Below are 20,495 nucleotides of genomic sequence, written 5' to 3'. Positions count from 1 at the left end.
AGGAAAAGACTACAGTAAACGTTCTTCACAAATAACGCGATAGTCTAATTTTGTCGCGCATGCGTATTGTTGATGACGGTTTAGCTTCGGTCATTAGTGAAGAGAATTGGTTGATTTTCTGCCTCAAACCTTGGACTTACTGTCTGAATTTAAGTCAGTAAGTAAGCCTGCTGTTGCCAGTCCTTCGTTATTCCACCATGCTGCAGTTCCTGGTGAGTTTGTCTGACGTTATCGATGCGTGACATCGACGTTTGTTAGGATGCTGAGAGGTGCGAAACTAGCCTAGCTAATGTGCTAGCATCATGATAACTTGCTGTCAAAAGTCCTGACTGTGTGAATTTGAAATCTGTGTGTCTTTGTAAACAAAAACATAGTTGTCACCCACCATCAGGCTAACAGTTACACGTGCCACCTTGTTAAAGTCACATATATTAACGTTATTATTAAACTTCCAGAGATATTTCTTTTTCAGAAAGTCAGGTATTTTGGCCTTGAGTGACATTTCGTCGTTTGTCTTCCAGGCTGGCTTCACCTTGGGAAATGTTGTGGGGATGTACCTGGCTCAAAACTATGATGTAAGTTTGTTTTAAATTAAATTTTGTTTTTCATTTATAGACGTTCATAATTTGATTTCAAAGTGTCACTGAAGTTATCAGCTTGTCACACGGACTCACCTCTCCCACGCCCTCCACCGGACTAAGGGGGTCTGGACAGGTGCTGCAGGAGCTGTTCATTCCTCCCAGTGACACACATTCAACCAATGGTGGAAGAAATATTTAGATCCTTTACTCACAACTGCTGCAAGGAGTTTTTAAATGGTTATGAACCCGTCTCAGTTTATCTCCGATACCTAATAAGAGAGTAAAGGTTTTTACTGCACAGGAAGGGCATGAAAAACTGTAATCTGAAAAGTAATTAAAGCTGTCAAAAATGTATTGGACTAAAAAGTAGTTGTTGAGTTGAAGTATTAAGTTCCTTAAGAAGGAAATACTAAAATGCAGTCTATGTAGATCAAACTTGTACTTAAGTACAAATGTACATTAAACCTTGGCATTCAACTTGTGATCAGAATGAAGGCCATCATTATTGATATAAATCACGTGGGCATAATTTAACAAAACATCTTAGAATAATGCAATAGAGTTTAAACTGTATATCTAACTGTGCCACTTTTTCCTCCGTAGGTTCCCAACATAGCCAAGAAAATTGATGCCTTTAAAAAAGACGTTGAGGCCAAGAAGAAGCCCCCAGAGTGAGCTGAACGGGACCGTGTTGCAAGCAAGAACAGATGGACTCTGGAGAGAGACTATTTATTTTACAGGGTTATAACAAACACACATTTGATAAGTTGATAATGTAAAATATGTATAAGAATATTAACAGTGCCTGGAAGCATATTTGTTTTGAACCCTTTGTTCTCATTGTAGCCTATTTTTATAAGATAAATTGTGCAAAGACTGGATTTAAAGAACATTACAAATAACTAGTGGGATCACTTTAAGTCCAGTATCATGGCACCGTTGGCTGGCCTTTTCTGGGACACACTGTGGTGTTTTAAATCATTGTCTCCACATTAGATGTATATACTGTTCCCCAAATTGAGTATTAATAGAACTTTCAATTGCTCTTCTGTGTTGTATTCCACAAAATTCAATCATTTTCCTTCACAAGCTTCCAACTTATCAAAAACAACTGCCAAAGTTTTTATGACAGTGTGAAACATTTCTGATCCATTCAGCTTACAATAAAGTTATTGATAATGAATTTTAAAGTCTTTGTTTTGTGAATGGAGTTTTACTGGCACAATTAAATTTTTTTTGTTTGAAACTGGGAGAAAAAAGAAGACAACTATATTGCTGCATTGCACTGGTTCCAGCTGTCAAAACTTGATTTGCTCGTGTTTTGTAATTACAAATGTGTCCACCAGATGGTGCCATTACCAAGACATTTACATGTAACTATCACTTAAACCAAAAAGGTGTAATTCTGTCTTAGATTTGGCAGAAATGATGAGCTACTTTTTCTTCTTCCGTTTTTTTCCCTTCTTCTTTTTCTTCTTTTTGTTTGAATGTGGCCATCCAAAGCCTCTGAACTGCAGACAGTCCACTGCATTGTGGGAAATGTAGTAGACATTTTCCATGGCTGCTGGGCTGAGGATGTCCACCTCTGTCTTGGTGGATTTGGCACTAGAGGACCTCTTTTTGGGCGTTTTTGAACTCCCAGTCTTCTTGGCAGGCCTTGAACTGTGGGACCTTGATTTCCTAGGTTTGGTAGGCTTTAAAGAAATATACGCCATTTATATTTCTAGTTTGATGAGACTTAATAATTTGGACAGTGCTGATAGAATATAATTTTATGCATACTTTACCATAATGAAAGATGTCAAGGTCGCTTCCAATATGATGAGAGATTATTCACCCATCTGTAAAATGAGATACACACACTACAATGATCCTACAATAAACAGTTCAGTTTTACTTAAAGTACATTCTCAATACAGCTTCAGCCCTTGAAATTGTCACAAGTTAAAAATATATATGTTTATCTTACCAGTTTTGGACTTGGCACTGTTGTAGGTGGCATCTGACTGGCTTCAGCTAGGACAGTGATACCCCATTTGTTTATGTCCTGTTGTCGTAGAGACAGAGCAGACTGGCTCATGAATGGAGGGGTTGGCCTGTAAATTCTTTTGTTGCATCCAAGACGCAACTAGGCTTCAAATGGAACACTAAGGCTGGGTTGCAGCAACAAGCATTAATATTAACTTTGATTAAATCATGGTTTAACTATAAATTATGAACTGGTTTAAAATGAGGAGAGTTAAGTTTTTGTTCTCCTTATATTTTGTTGCACCGAAACTTTAAACTCCAGTTTGAAATGTGAATATACCTGAATTTAATTAAGCAATCATCTCCAATCTGATGGTTTATGTCACTAAATTTGAAGATGATGATTAGTTCTGAATTGTGCAACAGAGCTCTGCTTACTTTAAAGTCTGGATTTACTCATTTTAAATGTAACGATTAAAGCTTATCTTACATCTAATTAATCATTGTTGGTGCAACCTAGTGTAAGCTCAACAAGAGAGGAGTGTAAGACACAAGAGCTTAATGTCCATTATTAAAATAAAAGCCAATGGTCAGCTATCTTTGCTGTTTTTTTTTTTTATTTCTAGTGCAGTGGAAGTCATCACTTGTTAAGACAGAAAGCTTTCAAATTCTTTGGCAACTCTCACCAAATTCCCCTGATTCAAAAAGCCCTTGCATTCACATTGTGAAAATGTAGTTTTGACATCACTTGTAGTAACATTTAAATACATTCAGGAAATGTAAAACAACTGAATTCCATGCAGTAGCTCTTGGATCTCTCAATCATGCAATATAAATAAATAGTCACAACCATAACACAGTATGCAGCCACTGTGAGAATAACAAATCCAATATGGACCCAAGAAACTTCTCAGTTGTGAGCAAGACACGCACAACCAAAAATATAAATGCACTGTATACAAACAATATCTGACATCAAATTAAACAATCGATTGTGTGCCAATTTACTGCACATGCAGTAGTAATGCGGCATCCAAAAAGTCTACCGTTGCACTTCAAATTGTGAAAATAAGACTTGTGAAAATAGCAAGAAAAGCATTTTTCAGCAATAACCATGTTGGAGGTTTGTGGATTACCTGCAGTGCATAGAGCTGTAATTTTCTTGGAAGGCAAAATTTGCTTTAGTGCAGCCACACAATAATAGCTTTGTTTTTCGTGTAAACTGATACTGAAGTGTCAGGTGGCAGCAGGATGGTGTGATGACTCAAGAACAGTATCTGCCCTGCTGATCTGTCTGTGATAGATACAACAAATTATAACCTGTTTCAGGGTTGTTGTCCCCAGCTTCTCCAAATAATGGAGTGGTGTGTTACTAAAAATCACTTTGTGGCAGTGATGCAGGAGCAGACAGGCATTTTCACTGCAGAGCCCGAGGCATTGAAGCCCGTCAGGGTGACAAAAAAGGGGAAAAAGGGAGCATTACAAAGCAGAGCTACTGTGTAGAGATGAGGTGCACGATCATGTGGATGATGCGGGAGCCGCGGGGGCAGCTGCAGAGGTCCATGCTCGGGTTCCTGATTTTGTCCTCCAGCAGCTGGTCCAGCTCCCAGCGCAGCTCTTTCACCAGCTCAGCCACCTGGGTAACACACACACACACAAACACACATATTTATAGAGACATGTTCATTTGTGTACTTTCATTTCCATACACAGTAATTTTGTACAGTTTTAGTTGTTACTGTACAAACATAGTTATGTTGCTGCTATGTTTTTTAAACACAACACTGTAACCGGTATTCTGTGGTATTTTTGCAGCGTCTCTTCAACATCCTCTGTATGACGTTTCCAGTACTTTTAATAATGACGTTGCAGCAATTTTACAATGTAAGAGCACAAAGACTATAAAACACTAATTTGATATGTTTATGCCCTTCACTGTGATTTTTATGTGACAATACATTTGACTGCAGTGCATGTTTTTTTTTTTATGTCCTTATAAAAAGCTTGATAAATCATTTAAGCATATTAAACAAGTTTACAAAGAGCTTGTAAACTTTTTCACCTCAGTCACTGATGTTTAAGCAATGCTTATTTATCATCAAAATATTAGTATTACTCTGTTAATTTCATTGATTAAGAATTTTTGTTTTTCACTGATTAAATCCATGGACACTTGTCAACAAATTAAAAATATTAGGAAGGGACAAGTCAGAAAGAAATTCCATCTCTTTGTGTGGTAGGGAGGTTTGATGCACACATTAGGATAGTATTGATCTATCTAGCAAGTCAACTAGCGTCATTTCCTGCATAAACTGTTCAGAACCGTCAACATTTGGAAGAAAAAGGGCAGACATATGGATAAATTTCACATTTGATGTCAAGTAAAACAAAACCCTTCGACATAAACCATGTGCAACAATCACTGCTAAAAACAATATGATGAATATTAAGTCTCACTGTCCTCAAATCAAAACAAATATGTAACAAAAAGAAGAATGAACCTTTGAAGAAATATAGTGTACTTAGTGTCAGACATATGATGGAAGGAAGCAGCAGAAATCCAGTATTAATGCTAACACCAACTTAATAGAGGTTTCCTCCAGGAGTATATAATGATAATGGAAATTCTAGATAAATGTTGGCAAATGCATAATGCATTACACTTTAACTACATCCGTTACATTTTAGTCTCATAGTTGACTAAAAGTAGATGAAAACTAACAATTCAGACTGAATAAAATATGACTAAAACTAGTCAAAATACTATGAATAAAACTAAATCAAAATTTGCTGTCAGCATTTTAAAAAAAATGGACAGAACCTTTTAGAAACGTGTTTTAAACTTTTAAATCTGTTATCTCCTCGGCCTGACCTGATGAGACGCGGCAGCAAACCGGATCCATCCATCATCGAGGGAGATGACAAACTCCCCCTTGTGCAGCTCCATGTTGACCTGCCCACCTCCAAACAGCACCAGTGGGTAGACGGACACCATGCTGCAGTCCCTGATGAAGACGCGGCTCGTCTTTACCTTCTCATGGTAAACCAGGTATGGGCTGTTGTAGTGACGAACCTAAAGCACAAAAAAAAAAAAGAGTCAAGAGGCAAGTCACTCTAACTAGAACTCAAAGGACAGGTCGTTTCTCTGTTATCTCACTGTGTAGTTGATGGATGAGGGGTGCACGTGGACATAGCCGTCGTTCTTGGTCATGAAGCGGAGCTCGTTGGCTTTGGGCTGCATCTTCATCGCCCCCTTGCTGGTCATCTTGTAGCTGCCCTGAGGAGCTCGTACCTGGAATGAAAGCAGAAAAGAAACTAGAAAGAGGAGGCATGGAACGTTTTTACACTCTTCACTGGCTTCAGTTTCTTACTTCTACGATAAAGAGAATGAATACACACCTGGACTACGTTGGGATAGAGGGCAGCGCACAACATGGCAGACATCAGTCGGATGTTTTCAGCATTCAAGTTAGCCTGGAAAGGACAGAGTAATATAGTTCAACTGATATATCAACCTATACTGGGGGTACAAATAAAACTATTTCAGAGCTATAGCACATGTGTGAGTTTCTGGGTGAGCGTGTTACCTCGGGGCCAGTAGCCTCCAGAACACCATCGGTGCCTTTAGAGGATGTACGCTCTATAGTCCTGGCCCTCAGTCCCTCCTTGATGAAGCCGATGTCAGACAGCAGCTCAGCAAACTGCCTCTTCAGACTGGCGATCTCCTGCACACGTCACAACAGACATTTTATGTATGACTTGGGGAAAACGTTTGTTTTACTTGGATCAGTAGAGACATTTCAAACAACACAAGGACACAATTAACCTGAAGATTCATTTCAGTTGTTTCAATGTGAACTGAAACTAAAATCAAACAATAAATAATATCAGTTATATAAGTTGATAAAATAAAAAGAAGAAAAGAATCACTGAAGACTTATACATGTATGTTCATATGATGTTAAGCAATGTGGCAGCAACACATTCTGAGCCTGATGACTTCACATAGTTCAACATGCTTAATTCTCTTGGGAACTTTTACAGCCAGGAAAAATATCCTTCAGCAAAATCCATTATAGTACAATAGAAAAATTATGACTAAAACACTGACTTAACATAAAATGAGTTCCACTGACTCAATCTTAACAAAAACAAAAGACTAAAATGTCATTTTAAAGCAAGTTCACTTTTCAGTGAGCAGTTAAGACTACAACTAAATTTAAGTTTTGTCAAAATGAACACTGCTCCCTGACCTGCTGCCAAGGAACTCAACATGTACAGCATTACACTAATTATAGAAGAGAATGGATTAGGTGCTTTAGCCAGAACCGCCTGACCTGTAAACCTCGCCAAGACAGAAAGTTCTCCCTGCAGTAAATGAAGCCGGCCTGGTTGCCATTCTTTGCAGCACAGCACCACCCCTGCAAGAGAGGGAAAATCCATCACATCCATCATTGGAAAAGTTACATCAACATTTATACATATAAACACTATTGTTTTGTGCTATCTGCACACCTTGTATGCCTGTAACAAAGCTAGATGGTCACTATTGGCCAAGGCAAAGGCCAGTTTCTTCTCATTGGCTTCTTCACGTTTATCCCACGGAGACACCTGGAAAACAGACACAGGATCAAATAAAGAGACAATTTTTGATTATTAATGATCATGACATGGGTTCCCCTCTGAAAACAAAGATCAAGTCATTGGTAGAAGATCCCAATATCAGCACTGTGATCAGTGATCATTCCCGGACGTGACATATGGTCTCTCAACAGTGGCAAGCAGTTTCTTACAAATGGTGATTTGAAGGCCAGACTGGCAGCGATGGTGAGTGCTGGGTCGAGACAGCGAAAGATGGCACCAAACAGCATGAGCTTCCCAATGCGCACGTCGACGGGCAGGCATGCCAAGTGGTAGCCCAGCGGGGTCAGCTTCTCTTCTGCAGTTAGGGCTCCCAGGTCCTGCAGGCGCTGCTTGGCCGCATCCAAGCTTCCCATAGCCGGGGGCTCGATGAGCCGAGAGAAGACTGACTCCAGCATCTGCTCAGCAAACACATCCAGGATCTTGATTCTGTAAGGGGAAATGGTAAATACTAGCAAGGGGAAATATTGTTTTGCATTTTATATTGCATTTTCCTTGTCATTCATGAACCTCTGTTATTTGCATTTACAGAGACAACAGAGCAGGTTGGCGCTGAGCAAAGAGCAAACAGATGGACGTACCGGAGGCAGAGCTGCTCGAGAGGCACTCTCTGGATCTCAGGCAGCTGCTGCTCAGCCAGCTGGTGATGGAAGCAGTGGCTGGTGAAGAGGTGGAAGCAGACCCCCGAGGCCACACGACCCGCTCGACCTTTCCTCTGTAGCGCGTTGGCCCGAGAAACCCACGAGTCCTCCAGGCTCTCCATGCTTTTAGATGCGTCATACCTTAAGATATAACCAAGAAAAAAATGACTAAATAACGAGTTACAGAACAGTCAAGCCACATCAAATAATAAATAATAATCATAAACAAATTTTAAATGGTACATGGTACAACTCACAACCACTGTGTACAAAAATGCACAGATTTACATATAGTATGTCTAAAGAATTAAACATATTTGTTCACTTTGAGGTTACCTTTTCTCCTTCATCTTGCCAGAGTCAATGACATATACCACGTCGTCTATGGTTACCGAAGTCTCTGCAATGTTGGTGGAGATGATAATCTTCGTGACGCCCTCTGGGGGCCGGCTGAAAACAGCCTGCTGCTCCTCATTGGACAAGGTTGAATGCAGGGGGTACACCGCACATCTAACAAGAGGAAAGCCCATCACATTAGTAAGCATTTGATGTACAGCCAGTGCCTAAATCCTGTTGCCAGCCAAGGATAGTAGGTCTGCATTTACTGGTTTTAAAGACATCAAAAAATTCATGTCATAAAGACATGAATTTTACACTCTAGGAACACTAAAACAATAACAGGAACTGAAGTTGCTGCAAGCATACACAACATCATACACAGACCTGATGGTGCCCCTGTTGTTGAACATTCTGTTTGACATGAGCTGCTCATAAAGCATCTTGATCTCAGCCAGGCCTGGCAGAAACACGAGCACTGCACCTGGATCCAGAAGGCAAAAAGTTACACCAACATAAAGTCCACACTGAAACTTCTAAAGAATCTTGAACGCACCTCGATTCTTACCTGGAGGGTAGTCGTGTTTTCCATCTACAATCCACTCCAGCAGGCTCTCCACCAGGTCCATGTTGATCTTGTCCAGGTCCATTGCAGCAATGGTCTTCAGCACAGACTTCTTTGTATCTGCATCAACAGAAAAACAAATTCAACAGTTTATTTGGCTAAGACCACAGAGGTACAGTTTAAGAAGCCATAAAACAGATCAGCTCAGTTTATGATACTTTTTCTAGACTCACCTTTGTATCTGACCTGCAGCTCCTGCAGGCTGAGCTGCTGGTCTGGAACAGAGTCCTTGACAAAGTCCTTCTTGCAGAAAGACATGAAGTTCCACATGTCGTCACCTAAGTCGTCCACCATGTCCCTTGTCTCTCCTCTGCTCCCTCGTCCACTTGTGGAAGACGAATTCTGTTTCCCTGAGCGCATGTAAGGGCTGCCATCCTCAATGACATAGCTGGGAAGGTAAAGAAAGTTGTGATGATTTGGATGTGGACCTCTTGTCTCTCTCTTGTAAGCCAGTTGTTGTTTTTTTCCTCTTTCTTCATATATGTTACAATCTATGATTTTGTCATCTTGATTGTCCATACTGTGATTTTTACTATTTTGTTCTATTCTAAAGACAAAATATCTTTTGCATGTCCGTCCTGAAAGAGGTGTTTTGGAGAGTTTTTCTTTATCTAAATTGTGGATGTAAGAATGGAGGGTGTTGTATGCTGTACAGATTGTTTTCCCTTTGAGGCAAATTTGTGACACTGGGCAATAAAAATTGACTTGACTATTCAAGAAACAAGCAGGTAACTATAACCATCCACTTTATAGACACATTCTTTTTAAATATTTATCATTTGTGTTTTGTTTAAATCTTTGTTGGAGTAAAAATGTTGGCACTTTGCTGGCAGCCTCCTCATTCTCTCTCCCAGAATCATTGACTACAATCTTTATAATACCATTCAGCTATCTTTGCATACTTGTCATGAAACTGTTTAGCATTTTTTCCCTTTTTTCTCCCTCATAAAGTCTTTAATCTTGTTTCTCTTTTTATCTACTAAAGCCAGTTGTAGGGTGATTGGGTTGCCACCACGGGTAGGGTTTAATGGCTGTGTACTAGTTTGTGTATGGTGTTTCATACCTGTGTTGAACAATAAAACAGTTGATAACAAAAAATAAATTGTTGTGTGAAGGAGGATGTACATACCGGGCTTTAGCGATGGCATCTTCAAGAAAGAACTGGTCAACAGGAAAAGTACGCCCTGAAATGACAGAAATTCACTGAGTGAGGGAAAAAAAAACATACAGGGAGGTGTCTTGATTTGAAAATGTTATGTGCACACCATATCTAAAACAGATACAGATAATTACCAGGTATGTGAATAGTGGGACAGTTGTAAAAATACTCAGAAAAGAGGTTGGCGTTTAGTGTGGCACTCATCAGAATGATCTTCAGGTCTGGCCTCTGCACAATCAGGTCTTTTAACACCAACAGTAGGAAGTCACTGAAAGAACGAAATAGAGAGACTGACAGTGACCAAAAAGCAGCTACAAAGAGGAATTTTTCAAATATTATTCGCCTGTTTGAGAAGCTTATGTTTCAGATTAACTAACTGGGCTATTAAGCAATGCCACGAAATGCATGAAGAGCTTGAACACACACTTTCTGTACCATATGAGATCTGCATAATCTCACCTCTCCTCCGTTCGCTCATGCACCTCATCCACAATGACGTGTGTGATGCCTTTGAGGTCTGCCTCGCCTTCCAGTCTCCTCAGTAACACGCCTGTGGTGCAGTACAGCAGTCTGGTGGCAGAAGTCTGACAGAAGAGAGTAGCATAATGTAAAGCTTGGCTACACAGACTTAGGATAAGACTGCATATGATTCTTAGTCCTTAGGATCCAGTGAGTAAAAGCTGACAGCTTAATATCCTGCATACTTAGATGTACATGGAAATGTGCCCATACCCTAACACTCTCCAAGCGGATCTGGTAGCCCACTGAGTTTCCCAGACGCTCAGCACGCTCCTGTGCCACCCTCTGGGCCACAGAGATGGCAGAGATGCGGCGTGGCTGAGTACAGATGATGTTGGCCACCTGGTCCGCTCGACCACTTAATGAGGCATCCAGAATGAACTGAGGGATCTGAGTGGTCTTACCACACCTGTAGAAAAGTAACAAAAAATAAATATTAACTACAATCATCTTTTTCCTCCATTTTTAGTCAGTTAATAATCCAATAGTGCAAAAGTACTGAGGACCCAGAATATGGCTAACAACATATGAATCTACTTCAAAATTTCCATACATCTTTGTCTATGCCAATTTCTGTCCTCATTCCAATTACATCTCTCCTTTAATTAAACCAAATCACGTTTTTATAAATGGCAATCCCCCATGGGTCTTTGTGAATGCCAACATTTTATGCTGCCCTGTGTGACTCACCCAGTCATCCCGCTGACCACCAGCACTTGGCACCGGTCCAACAGGTCAAGGATGTTTTCTTTTTCTTGCCAAGCCGGCAATTTCCTCCTCTGCTCCAACATGGAAACGAAACGCCTCGATGACTGAGTGAAGAGAAGGATAGGTGGATAATGACGCATTAAAAACAAATACATCATGTTGGAGAGGATGCAGACTAAGATTAAATGGTATTTAAAGTACCTGTTTTTTCTGAAACTCTCGGCACAGCTTGCCATTTTCTTGCAGTAGGTTGTCTATCTTCAGGTTGTGTTTATTCACCATCTTCTTCCTGAGATTGACATAACTCTCACTCTCCACTGGAACAGCCTCGTCTTCATCTTCCTCATCCCTCTCATCCAGCTCTTCTGCCTCTGCGGTCTCTTTCACTTTGAAGGCAGAAATGACGGGACTTCAATTCATACATACACATACATACATGAAAATAGTGTCTGTAAATAATATTAATTAAAAAGTAGCTACAGAAGGCAATTTCCGAGAGAATTGCAGTGCGAATGCTGGATGTGGAAGGCAGAGGTTATACAGATTGCTGGCTTTAAAAGGTGAATAAAACCAATAATATATGAAAGATGTGGAATATTTTAAGGTTTGGTGAAAAGCTGAGGCTTAGCTGCATTGCTGGATTTATTTTGAATAAAGAAGATGTGGAACATCACAATATTTCAATGGATTTCTGGCTTAAAACATGAATGAGTGAATAAATATTGAAAAGAGTATGAAAAGAGTATGAATAACTGGAAGGGATGAGGGATCCAAAATATAGTGTACAGTGGGGACTTAACTGCACTGCTTTATTTATGGCTGGGAGCTAAACTGCACTGCTGGCTTTGATCTCTGTCCAGAAACAGCTGAAGGAGCTTGAGGGGTTAGAAAAGTGTGAAATTGTGTAATTAGTATGAATGGGTTTTAAAAGTTGAATACTGCATACTACTACTACATACTACTATCATAATACTGTCTTAGTCTTAATGCATAGAAGATGTCAAGCATTTTAAGGTTTGATTTTTTAGCTTTAACTATGAATGAGGAGATAGAAGTTGAAAAAAGCATGAAAATAGCTGTAAAAGTTGGTATGGGATGAATGATTCAAAATATAGTGTGAGCTGGGAGCTAAACTGCTTGGCTTGGTATGGAGAAGCTGCTGAAAGAGTGTGAATAATGGCTAGGAGCTTAACTGCATTGCTGGCTTTAATTTGAATAAAGAAACAGTCAAAGCAGCATGGAGGGTTAGAAAAGTTAGAAAAGGTCTAAAGTATGAATGGGATTTATAAAGTGAATTAAAGTCTTTTAAGTTTGGTTCCAGTTTCCAGCATTCACACCGAATAATCTTGTTTACTTACAATCTATGGGTGGTCTCTGGTTGTTGGGTGGAGCACTTCTTCTGCTGCTGGTGTGATTACTGCTACTACTACTCCTGCTTTCCTCCGAAGCATTGCTCCTAACACTCTTGCTCTTTGCTATGGCAAGTGAGGGTGGGGGAACCACCACAACAGGTGGCGGCGTGCTGTATTTATGATGACTGACAGCCAGCAGTTCATTCATAGTAGTCTCATCCTCACATAAGGTGATGAGAGTGTAAACAACAGGCTCGCTGCTCTTTGCTGCAGCCAACGCTTCTCCAAACAGTCTCTCAGTCACACTAAGCCGCCCTGCCGTCCCGACAGACTCGTCTGTGGTGCTGAAGGCAACTATTGGTGCCTGGAATGGGTAACGGTTTCCTTTGGGGAAGCGGATCTCTAGTTCATACTCAGGAGGAGAGTAGCTGCTGATGCCTGGCTGGCTCGGACCTGTCAGGTCTGGGGAACCAGCCCCTGATCTCCCTTTAGTGGGGAGCTGGTGCTTAAACTTGCATTTGTCCCCAAACCGGCAGCCTTGTCCTTTCATGTAGAATCGGCATACATCCCGGATGTTAACTTCTCCTGCGCCACCTCGATGCCCAACTTGCCTGCCATTCCTGGCAGCACTGTCCAAGAGGAATGGGAGATCAAGAGTTACTGTCCAGACTGCATTGGCAATACGTTCGTGAAAGCGTTCACCATAAATGGCGGCTAGAGCCAGAGCTTCTTCCTGCCTCTGGCTCAAACACTCATCCATAGGCACCCCTTCGAGGCCACCAGGAGAAACTGCTTTCTGGCCATAGCGCTCGCTGAAAATCTGGTGGAGGAGCTGTTCCAAAGTGGCCCCGAATTCCCCTCCACCAGACTCCAGAGCCTGCTTGCTGCGCTCCCTGTCAAACCCATACCTACACAAAGGACAGATGAGACAACAAAGGGTTAGAAGACAAGCTAAATTTCAGTAACCTTATTTTTTTAAGTTGCTAAAAGCACAGCAGCAAAACACTGGCTTTAGATCAAAGGAGAATAACTGTCAGCACCAAAAATTTAATTAAGAGGCTGTATCTACCAAAGCTTTGGTATTTTGGAGTGTTGATATTGTTTTTTTTATATATTTTGAAGGGTTGATACTGGGGTTCAATATATAAAAACTTCAGTAAGTACATTTGGACAGAACCCAATTCAGGGAGTACTGTGGCAGCACACAGTTTTGGTATTGGACGGTTGGGTAAAAAGTGACAGTGACAATTGTACATTGTTTTTTACCTGAAATTGAACATTTTTCAACCTTTAGCAACCAGAAAAAAAACGCACATACCAAACACACATCAGTCAGTGCAGAAAAGAATGTTCAGCATGTTGACATGCTGCTGGCATTTGTAGTAGTGTAATTACATGGAGCTCCAATTGCAAAATATTCAAAATATATCCCGGCCTCAGGAAAAAAGGAAGGAAGAAATTAATGCATCTATACATCACCTGCTGAGTTTTCCTATAGCGAATAAGGAGATGACAGGTTCAGGCGTGGGCCCTTCATCACCAGACTCATACGGCTCACATCCTGGGCTCTCTGCTCTCTCCACAGGCTCATCATTAGTGTTCCAAAACTGGCCTTCCTCACGGTGGTCCAACTCATCAAACTCTTCCTCTTCTCCCCCAGAATAATCTGAACCAGATTCCCTGAGGCAGAAAGGATGATATGAGTTGTGGGAAAACACTGCCAATTAGTCTCTTAGTAAAGTGTACTTACTCATATGGTTCATCAAAGTCCTGTGACTGCAGATCCCGCAGCAGCTCCTTGAGTTGTTCTTGATTCTCATTAGTCATGAATATTCTCTGCAAGGGCATGGTGTTCACCTCCGGCCTGATGCCGTCACCTGACTTCGAGCATGTTCTGGTCCTCGCCAGAGACCTCGGGAGAGCCTTGCCGCTGCTTTTCCCATCACCCCTGCTGTCCCTGTATTGATCTCTACCTCCTCCCCTTCCACGACCTCCATCTCTGCCACCCGCACGGCCGCCACCGCCTCGTCCTTTACTAGGCCTGGAGGCAAAACCAAGAAAACACCAGGGGACATGAGAGAAGAAACCATCAGAAAATTAACACACTGCGAATAATTTTAAATCTGATAATTAATTTCTTGACTATTAAATTAGGGAAGCACAATTGTATTGGCATGTCATTAATATTGGCTGAATGCTGTAAAACAAAATACCAAATTGGCCCCAAATAAACATTTCTGAAGACACAAGTATGTCTGTGGTGAGGAGTTTTTTTGAAGTGTCTGAAATGTATAACAAATGGATATTTGCGATGATTGTTCAATGCCTGTCATGCGATGAAAAAACAAATCACATTCTTCCAACACTACAAATTTAATCGTCCATCTTAAGAGTTACCTTTCCAGTCATTTCAACAAAATTTATGATGAACAAAAGGAAACAGGCAACACCAGAAAAATTGTCAGCAACAGTTTTCTTATTTTGCCCAGTGAATCTGCATTGTATATTATGTCTGCATCTGCATAATATTATGTTAATTCCAGTACAGGAGAGGCTTGATGTTCTCTGCAATTAGATGGAAAAAAAATATGTGTATATATAGGTGTGAGCCAAATGAGGTGGAAACATATCGGCATATTGGCAGAAATCCAATATCGTGCTTCCCTGCTGTAAATGCATACTTGCTGGAACGAGCGGGTCCAAAATCAAGGCTGAAATCATCGTCGTCATCCCCCCAACGACCAGCTCCTCCTCCTTTCCTACTTCCACCTCCACCTCCTCCACCACCACCAGCTCCTCCTCCTCTTGGCTTGTTAAATCTCCCCCCTCCTCTGTTTGGTTTCCCACCTCTTCTCCTTGCACTCATTTCTCTGTGAAAATAAGTTCATCACGGATAATAGATTTTTAAGCAGTCTAGATTTGATAAATAGATTATCGACTTTATTAATCCCCAAAGAGAAATTAAATTGTCATAGCATCCACATATAAGGTTAAAATACACAGTGGCAGTCCAAATACACATTTAAAATACTCCTAAATGAGCAGTATGTAAATAAATGAGGTGCAAATGAAGGCACAAAGCACTGTTGATCAATAGACCTCAGGTACAGTCCAGTAATTCTGGTGTGCAACAAGCGAAATGATCATGTAAATTATTATACTTCAGCTTCAAAGCATTACAATCAGCATATCATGGATTGTTTGAAATACACTCCTGTCACAGAAAAGTGCACTCACCTCCAATCAGTGTCCTTTCATAGCAGCAAAAATCTGTGAGGAGAGAGAAAAAATGCATTGCATGAATAAATCTCCTAAACTCTAGGAGCATCAAATAATAATCCTGGATACACCAGAGAGAGCTGAGCTAGCTGCGGACCCGGTGAGAGCAGGCAGCTACTGTACATCCACTGCAGTGCTCAGAGTCGCACATAGCCGTGGGGTAGCTCAGCTCGTTGTGGCACTTCAGTTCAAGTGCGAGCAATGAGATGGTGGCTGACACACACAGCGCTGGTGGCTACAATTATGCAATCAAACCGGGCATGCAGACCCAACCGGGGAAATGGCCATTTAACTTCACGCATGGCTGAACCAAAATGTGTTTAGATAGCAAGTTATGAAAGAACAGGTATAGCTCGTAACAGATAAATAACGCGGAATTGTGTTGCCTGGTCTGGCACGTCAGCCAGGAAAGTAATGTACAACAAGCTGCAGCTAACTAGCTAACAAGCTAACAGCTAGCAAGATCACTCCTCACTTCTGATTTAACAAGCTAAAAGCTAGCTGAAAGAAGCTTTCTCGCAAGTCAGGTCGAGAGGTTTAAATGCCAAAAGACACCATAAAAATATGGCAAAATATAATTAGCGATAAAGTATAAAAATACTTGAAAAACTTCACTTTCATAACAAGTAGCTAACTATGTACAAACCTAAGCCAGCTGTTCCGACCACCGGTAGCCTGCGTCTCTTTCATTGGCCGAGAAACGAAACCGGTCGTGTCAAAAGGGAACCCTACACCCGCTTGAGATCTCGCGAGATTGGCCATTTTAACCACACATTGACCTTCCCCTAACTCTAACTAAGTGTATTATTTTCCCTAAATATTTTGTACCTGATATCTTCAACACATTGTAAAGTATAACTTGTGTCTGCAACTTACCAAAGTTATAAACCACATGCACGAATCTCGCGAGAGTTTTTAAAAAGTAGGGATCCTATCTAGACCCAACTGTTACAACTCAGAGTTCAAAGTTTCTTTTCCGGTGTCCGGTAACGCTCGAGCTAGGAAATGTGTAATACTTTGTAGATTTATTATTTAAACAATATTTGAAGTTGTTGGACTAAATAAAATGCGACATATGTTGAGCTAATGCACATTTTATGATGTGTAACGGTATTTTAAAACAGCACTTTATTTTAAACTAGGTCTGCACCAAACCTGTAACCATGGTAACTGCTGTTTGCGTCGTGCTGCCACTGCCAGTACAACACAGAGAGTAGTCAGGAACGGCTATTTTTAGGATGATTTAAGGAACAAAAATAGCGTAAAAGTTCGCTTGTGTCATTCTCACAACTTTTTAATTAACCTAGTCTAGTTGTTTTTCTTTTCATATTCCACAAATTGCCGTTTTCTGGCAGGTCTGACGGCCATTTGCCATATGAAGGAGGCTGTCACAGATGTCTGGTGGGGTGTGATTATGAAGATCTGCACGCACATACACACAATGCCTGTCCTACATATCTGCTGTCTAACTTTGTGTGATTTTCACTTTCAGATAAAAAGGGAAGCAATGATTTAAAAACTCAAGGTAAATATCCAAATTTCACACTTTGAAACTGTATATTAATCAGACAGCTGAGGTGCTTGAGGTACATATGTCCATTTGTTTACAGGGGGAGAGCCTATAAAAGTTTCCTATATTTTTCCAAACGGGGACAGATATGGTGAGTGATAACTAACTAACAGCTATTTCATCATACACTTGTGTTACTTATTTAGACTCTAATGCTGACAAACCTGTGATTCCATCCATGAAAAGTAAGAGGGTGACAAAAAGTCCCTGTGATAAGTGTCAGTTAGGTCCTTATAAGTCCTTATAAGATATTTGTATGTGTTAATAAGACTATATTAGTGTTAATAATAGCATCATACACAAGTTTGTTTGATTAGAAGACACATAACCTCCATTTTTTTTTTAATTTGTCCCTGAGTATACTGTCTCTTTACTATCAAGGTGAAGGATAAGTACAAGGAGGTTTTACATCATTGCACCATCAGCCAATCACAGAGGGGCATATGATCATGCCCCCCTGATGATACTGCTCATGCCTCATGTACAGTTTGCCTGCATAGGAATTTGTATTTGTTTATATATCTTCACACATTTATATTAGCGTTACATAGGTCTGTGTCATCATCTCTTCTCCACAGAGGGGGAGTGCAGCAGGTCTGCGTCAGGGGTGATGATGAGGAGTGGTGCTGGTAAACACACCTCAGCAGGTGGTGTCATATACACTGGAGAGTGGCATGAAGACAAAGTATGTATTTACTTCCTCTGATGTCTGTGTCATTGTATTTCCTTGGCGTTTAGTCATACATGCTCCTTCTTCTGTGTGTGTCTCTTTCACAGATGCATGGCAGAGGGACCCTGCAGCATCCCTCTGGAGCACTATATGAAGGAGAATTCAAAGACAACATGTACCACGGCACAGGCACATACACCTTCCCAGATGGCTCTACTTACAAAGGTCACTTTCATGAGAACAGGTAAAAAGCAATCCATGTTTGGCACTTTACTGCATCATTCCTTTAATGTGTTCTGAAAAGAGACATATCCTTTGTAAGTGTCCTAATGATTCTGCTGCAGGGCTGTGGTCTAACTGATGTGTAATGGCTTAGGTTTGCCCTCTTGTATTACCAGAACAATATATATGTCAAAAAAAAGTTTTAATATTGGCACGTAGGCCAATATCAACCAATTGATAAATCAGTCTGGCTCTAAAAATTTTTAATATTTCTCATTCCTTTGTGCTTACACCACTTGACATTTTCAGGTACATATGCTTTTACCTTTTATACAAAAAAAAAGGCGCAAATGTCATTTCACATTATACAAATTGTACATTTTGAATGAAAGGTTTTTGAATTGCTGCTCATCTTGCCAATCCTTATTTGTCACTGACAGATTTTTGATGTCTTAACTGGCATGTTCTAGGTTGGAGGGAGAAGGGGCGTTCACAAACACACATGGACTGATTTGGACTGGGGAGTTCCACGGCAAAGCAGCACTGGGCTTGAAAATGCAGCACAACATTTGACCAAAACAGGCATTATAGTACTGGAATGTTTAAAACACTGTATTCTACGTTAACATTAAACTGTATTTGACTGTATTTTATCACCTAAAAATGTACATGTATAGCCTGTCTTTGTACATGCAATAAGTCTATTTACTGCACTAAATACTGACAGACCTGTGTTTCAACTCAGATCCTTGTATTTCTCTGGTTAAATATCCGTGCAATCAGTGAGTCATGTCTCTTGCCTGGAGTCAATCTCTCAGCTGCATCTCTTGCTTTACTGGTCACGGTGCTCCCACACGGAAAGTGTCTCTTGTTGTGAGCGTCATGTCACTGAGAAAATATCACACTGGGGTCATTTTTCCTGGCCCTTTGTCACTCACACATTTTTAAGTAGCTGCAAAAGCAGGGGTGTATTACATGCTACACTAAAGTAATTCCAGGTATACTCACAGCAGGTGTGCTGCAGGCATTTCATTACACACATTTTGTTGTTTGCTAAGACTAATGTTGACAAGAAAATAAGCAGCCCTTATAAAATGCTTAGTAACATTATTATGAGACACTGTCAGTAATCATAGCACATTTTTTGTTAAATTATAAGACATTTATAAACACTTACATAAAACTTGTTTACAAGTGCTTAATAAATTATTTATCAACCCTAAAAGGGCATTGTTCTCACTTTAGATACAGTAACTGCAAAAAGTATAGTTCACTGTTAATAAATGCATAGTTAACTGCTAATAAATGCACAATTAAATAAGTATTAATCTTAATAAAGCAACAAATGAGCCCAGTATAGGTTTAATGATGGAATAGGCAAGTTAGTTCAATTCAATAAACGTGTAATGTAATGCTATTTTAAACAATTAAAAGAAACTATTTTCATGTTCTTAGCAAGCTATAAACTGTTAACAAGTTTCATGTAAGTGCTTACAAATTTCTAACAATAACATGTTTAGGATGCCATTATTAACACTGATACAGTCTTAAGACACAATGTTAATAAGTATCTTATAAGGGCCCTACTACCTACTAATACTTGTTACAAGTACCTTAATATAAAACATTAACAATAATGATTATTTACCACATAAGTTAAAAAAAACAAAAACAAAAACTGAACAATACCACCAACATTTTTCATTTCACCTTGCTTATACCGCCTCTTGACTATCATGGTGAAGGACGAGCACTGTTTTTTTTTTACTGCATTGCACCACCAGCCAATCACAGAGGGACATACGATCACGTCCCCATCCACAACAGCTGCACCCGAACTGTTGGAACATTGGCCCGAGGAGCTGTATGATGTGATGTTAGTGTGTGTGGTCAGTTTGACCTTCAATGTTTGTGTGTGTGTGTGTGTGTATACACGCAGCTTTCTACCCTGTGTAACCCTGCATGACTCAGCTAATGAATAATTACTTCACAAACAATCACAAACTGTTCAACATTGTTTAATAAGCAACTCTGATATTGTAATCTGTCATTCTATTGAATAATGCCTCTATGGATCTGTAATTGCACATACCCCTGAACAAATTCAGTATCGAGTATTTTGTCTTTCTAGACTCTACAGATATGGAAATGTGTGTAACAAAAACACATATATACTGTCATAACATCCATACAATGCTAAACACGTCAGATACAAGAAACAGCT

The 20,495-nt window shown here is 40.2% G+C and overlaps 4 protein-coding genes across 6 annotated transcripts; 2 read left to right on the top strand and 2 right to left on the bottom strand.

The window, feature by feature from the left end:
- Positions 1-61: 61 nt before the first annotated feature.
- Positions 62-1,764, top strand: stmp1 (short transmembrane mitochondrial protein 1). The gene is made up of 3 exons (XM_084710787.1): positions 62-212; positions 522-575; positions 1,185-1,764. The coding sequence occupies exons 1-3, from the start codon at positions 198-200 to the stop codon at positions 1,254-1,256; spliced, it is 141 nt and encodes a 46-aa protein (XP_084566913.1). The 5' UTR covers positions 62-197; the 3' UTR covers positions 1,257-1,764.
- smkr1 (small lysine rich protein 1) lies at positions 1,295-2,988 on the bottom strand. 3 transcript variants are annotated; one of them, XM_084710785.1, is made up of 3 exons: positions 2,551-2,988; positions 2,369-2,422; positions 1,295-2,275 (listed from the first exon to the last, which is right to left on the bottom strand). In XM_084710785.1, exons 2-3 carry the CDS (start codon positions 2,369-2,371, stop codon positions 2,015-2,017), a joined length of 264 nt encoding a protein of 87 aa, XP_084566911.1. In that variant the 5' UTR covers positions 2,372-2,422; positions 2,551-2,988; the 3' UTR covers positions 1,295-2,014. The 3 variants fall into 3 exon arrangements, with proteins under 3 accessions (XP_084566911.1, XP_084566910.1, XP_084566912.1); XM_084710784.1 differs by having other exon boundaries at positions 1,295-2,422; XM_084710786.1 differs by lacking the exon at positions 2,551-2,988 and having other exon boundaries at positions 2,369-2,539.
- A 713-nt stretch (positions 2,989-3,701) lies between these two features.
- Positions 3,702-14,564, bottom strand: dhx57 (DEAH (Asp-Glu-Ala-Asp/His) box polypeptide 57). The gene is made up of 22 exons (XM_084710788.1): positions 14,281-14,564; positions 14,010-14,210; positions 12,537-13,438; positions 11,380-11,564; positions 11,161-11,282; positions 10,684-10,879; positions 10,411-10,535; positions 10,086-10,219; positions 9,922-9,976; positions 8,966-9,180; positions 8,736-8,852; positions 8,555-8,651; positions 8,168-8,341; positions 7,772-7,972; positions 7,343-7,619; positions 7,065-7,160; positions 6,887-6,970; positions 6,137-6,274; positions 5,949-6,023; positions 5,707-5,841; positions 5,422-5,622; positions 3,702-4,185 (listed from the first exon to the last, which is right to left on the bottom strand). Exons 1-22 carry the CDS (start codon positions 14,376-14,378, stop codon positions 4,042-4,044), a joined length of 3,972 nt encoding a protein of 1,323 aa, XP_084566914.1. The 5' UTR covers positions 14,379-14,564; the 3' UTR covers positions 3,702-4,041.
- A 3,361-nt stretch (positions 14,565-17,925) lies between these two features.
- On the top strand, positions 17,926-18,874 carry morn2 (MORN repeat containing 2). Its single transcript, XM_084711178.1, has 3 exons — positions 17,926-18,064; positions 18,157-18,293; positions 18,742-18,874. The coding sequence occupies exons 1-3, from the start codon at positions 17,990-17,992 to the stop codon at positions 18,842-18,844; spliced, it is 315 nt and encodes a 104-aa protein (XP_084567304.1). The 5' UTR covers positions 17,926-17,989; the 3' UTR covers positions 18,845-18,874.
- Positions 18,875-20,495: the final 1,621 nt, after the last annotated feature.

Source organism: Lutjanus erythropterus, chromosome 22 (assembly GCF_056507025.1).
Source record: "Lutjanus erythropterus isolate fLutEry1 chromosome 22, fLutEry1.hap2, whole genome shotgun sequence".
Taxonomy (NCBI): Eukaryota; Metazoa; Chordata; class Actinopteri; order Lutjaniformes; family Lutjanidae; genus Lutjanus; species Lutjanus erythropterus.
Note: the sequence above shows the minus strand (reverse complement) of the source record. Positions and strands in the feature narration are given on the sequence as shown.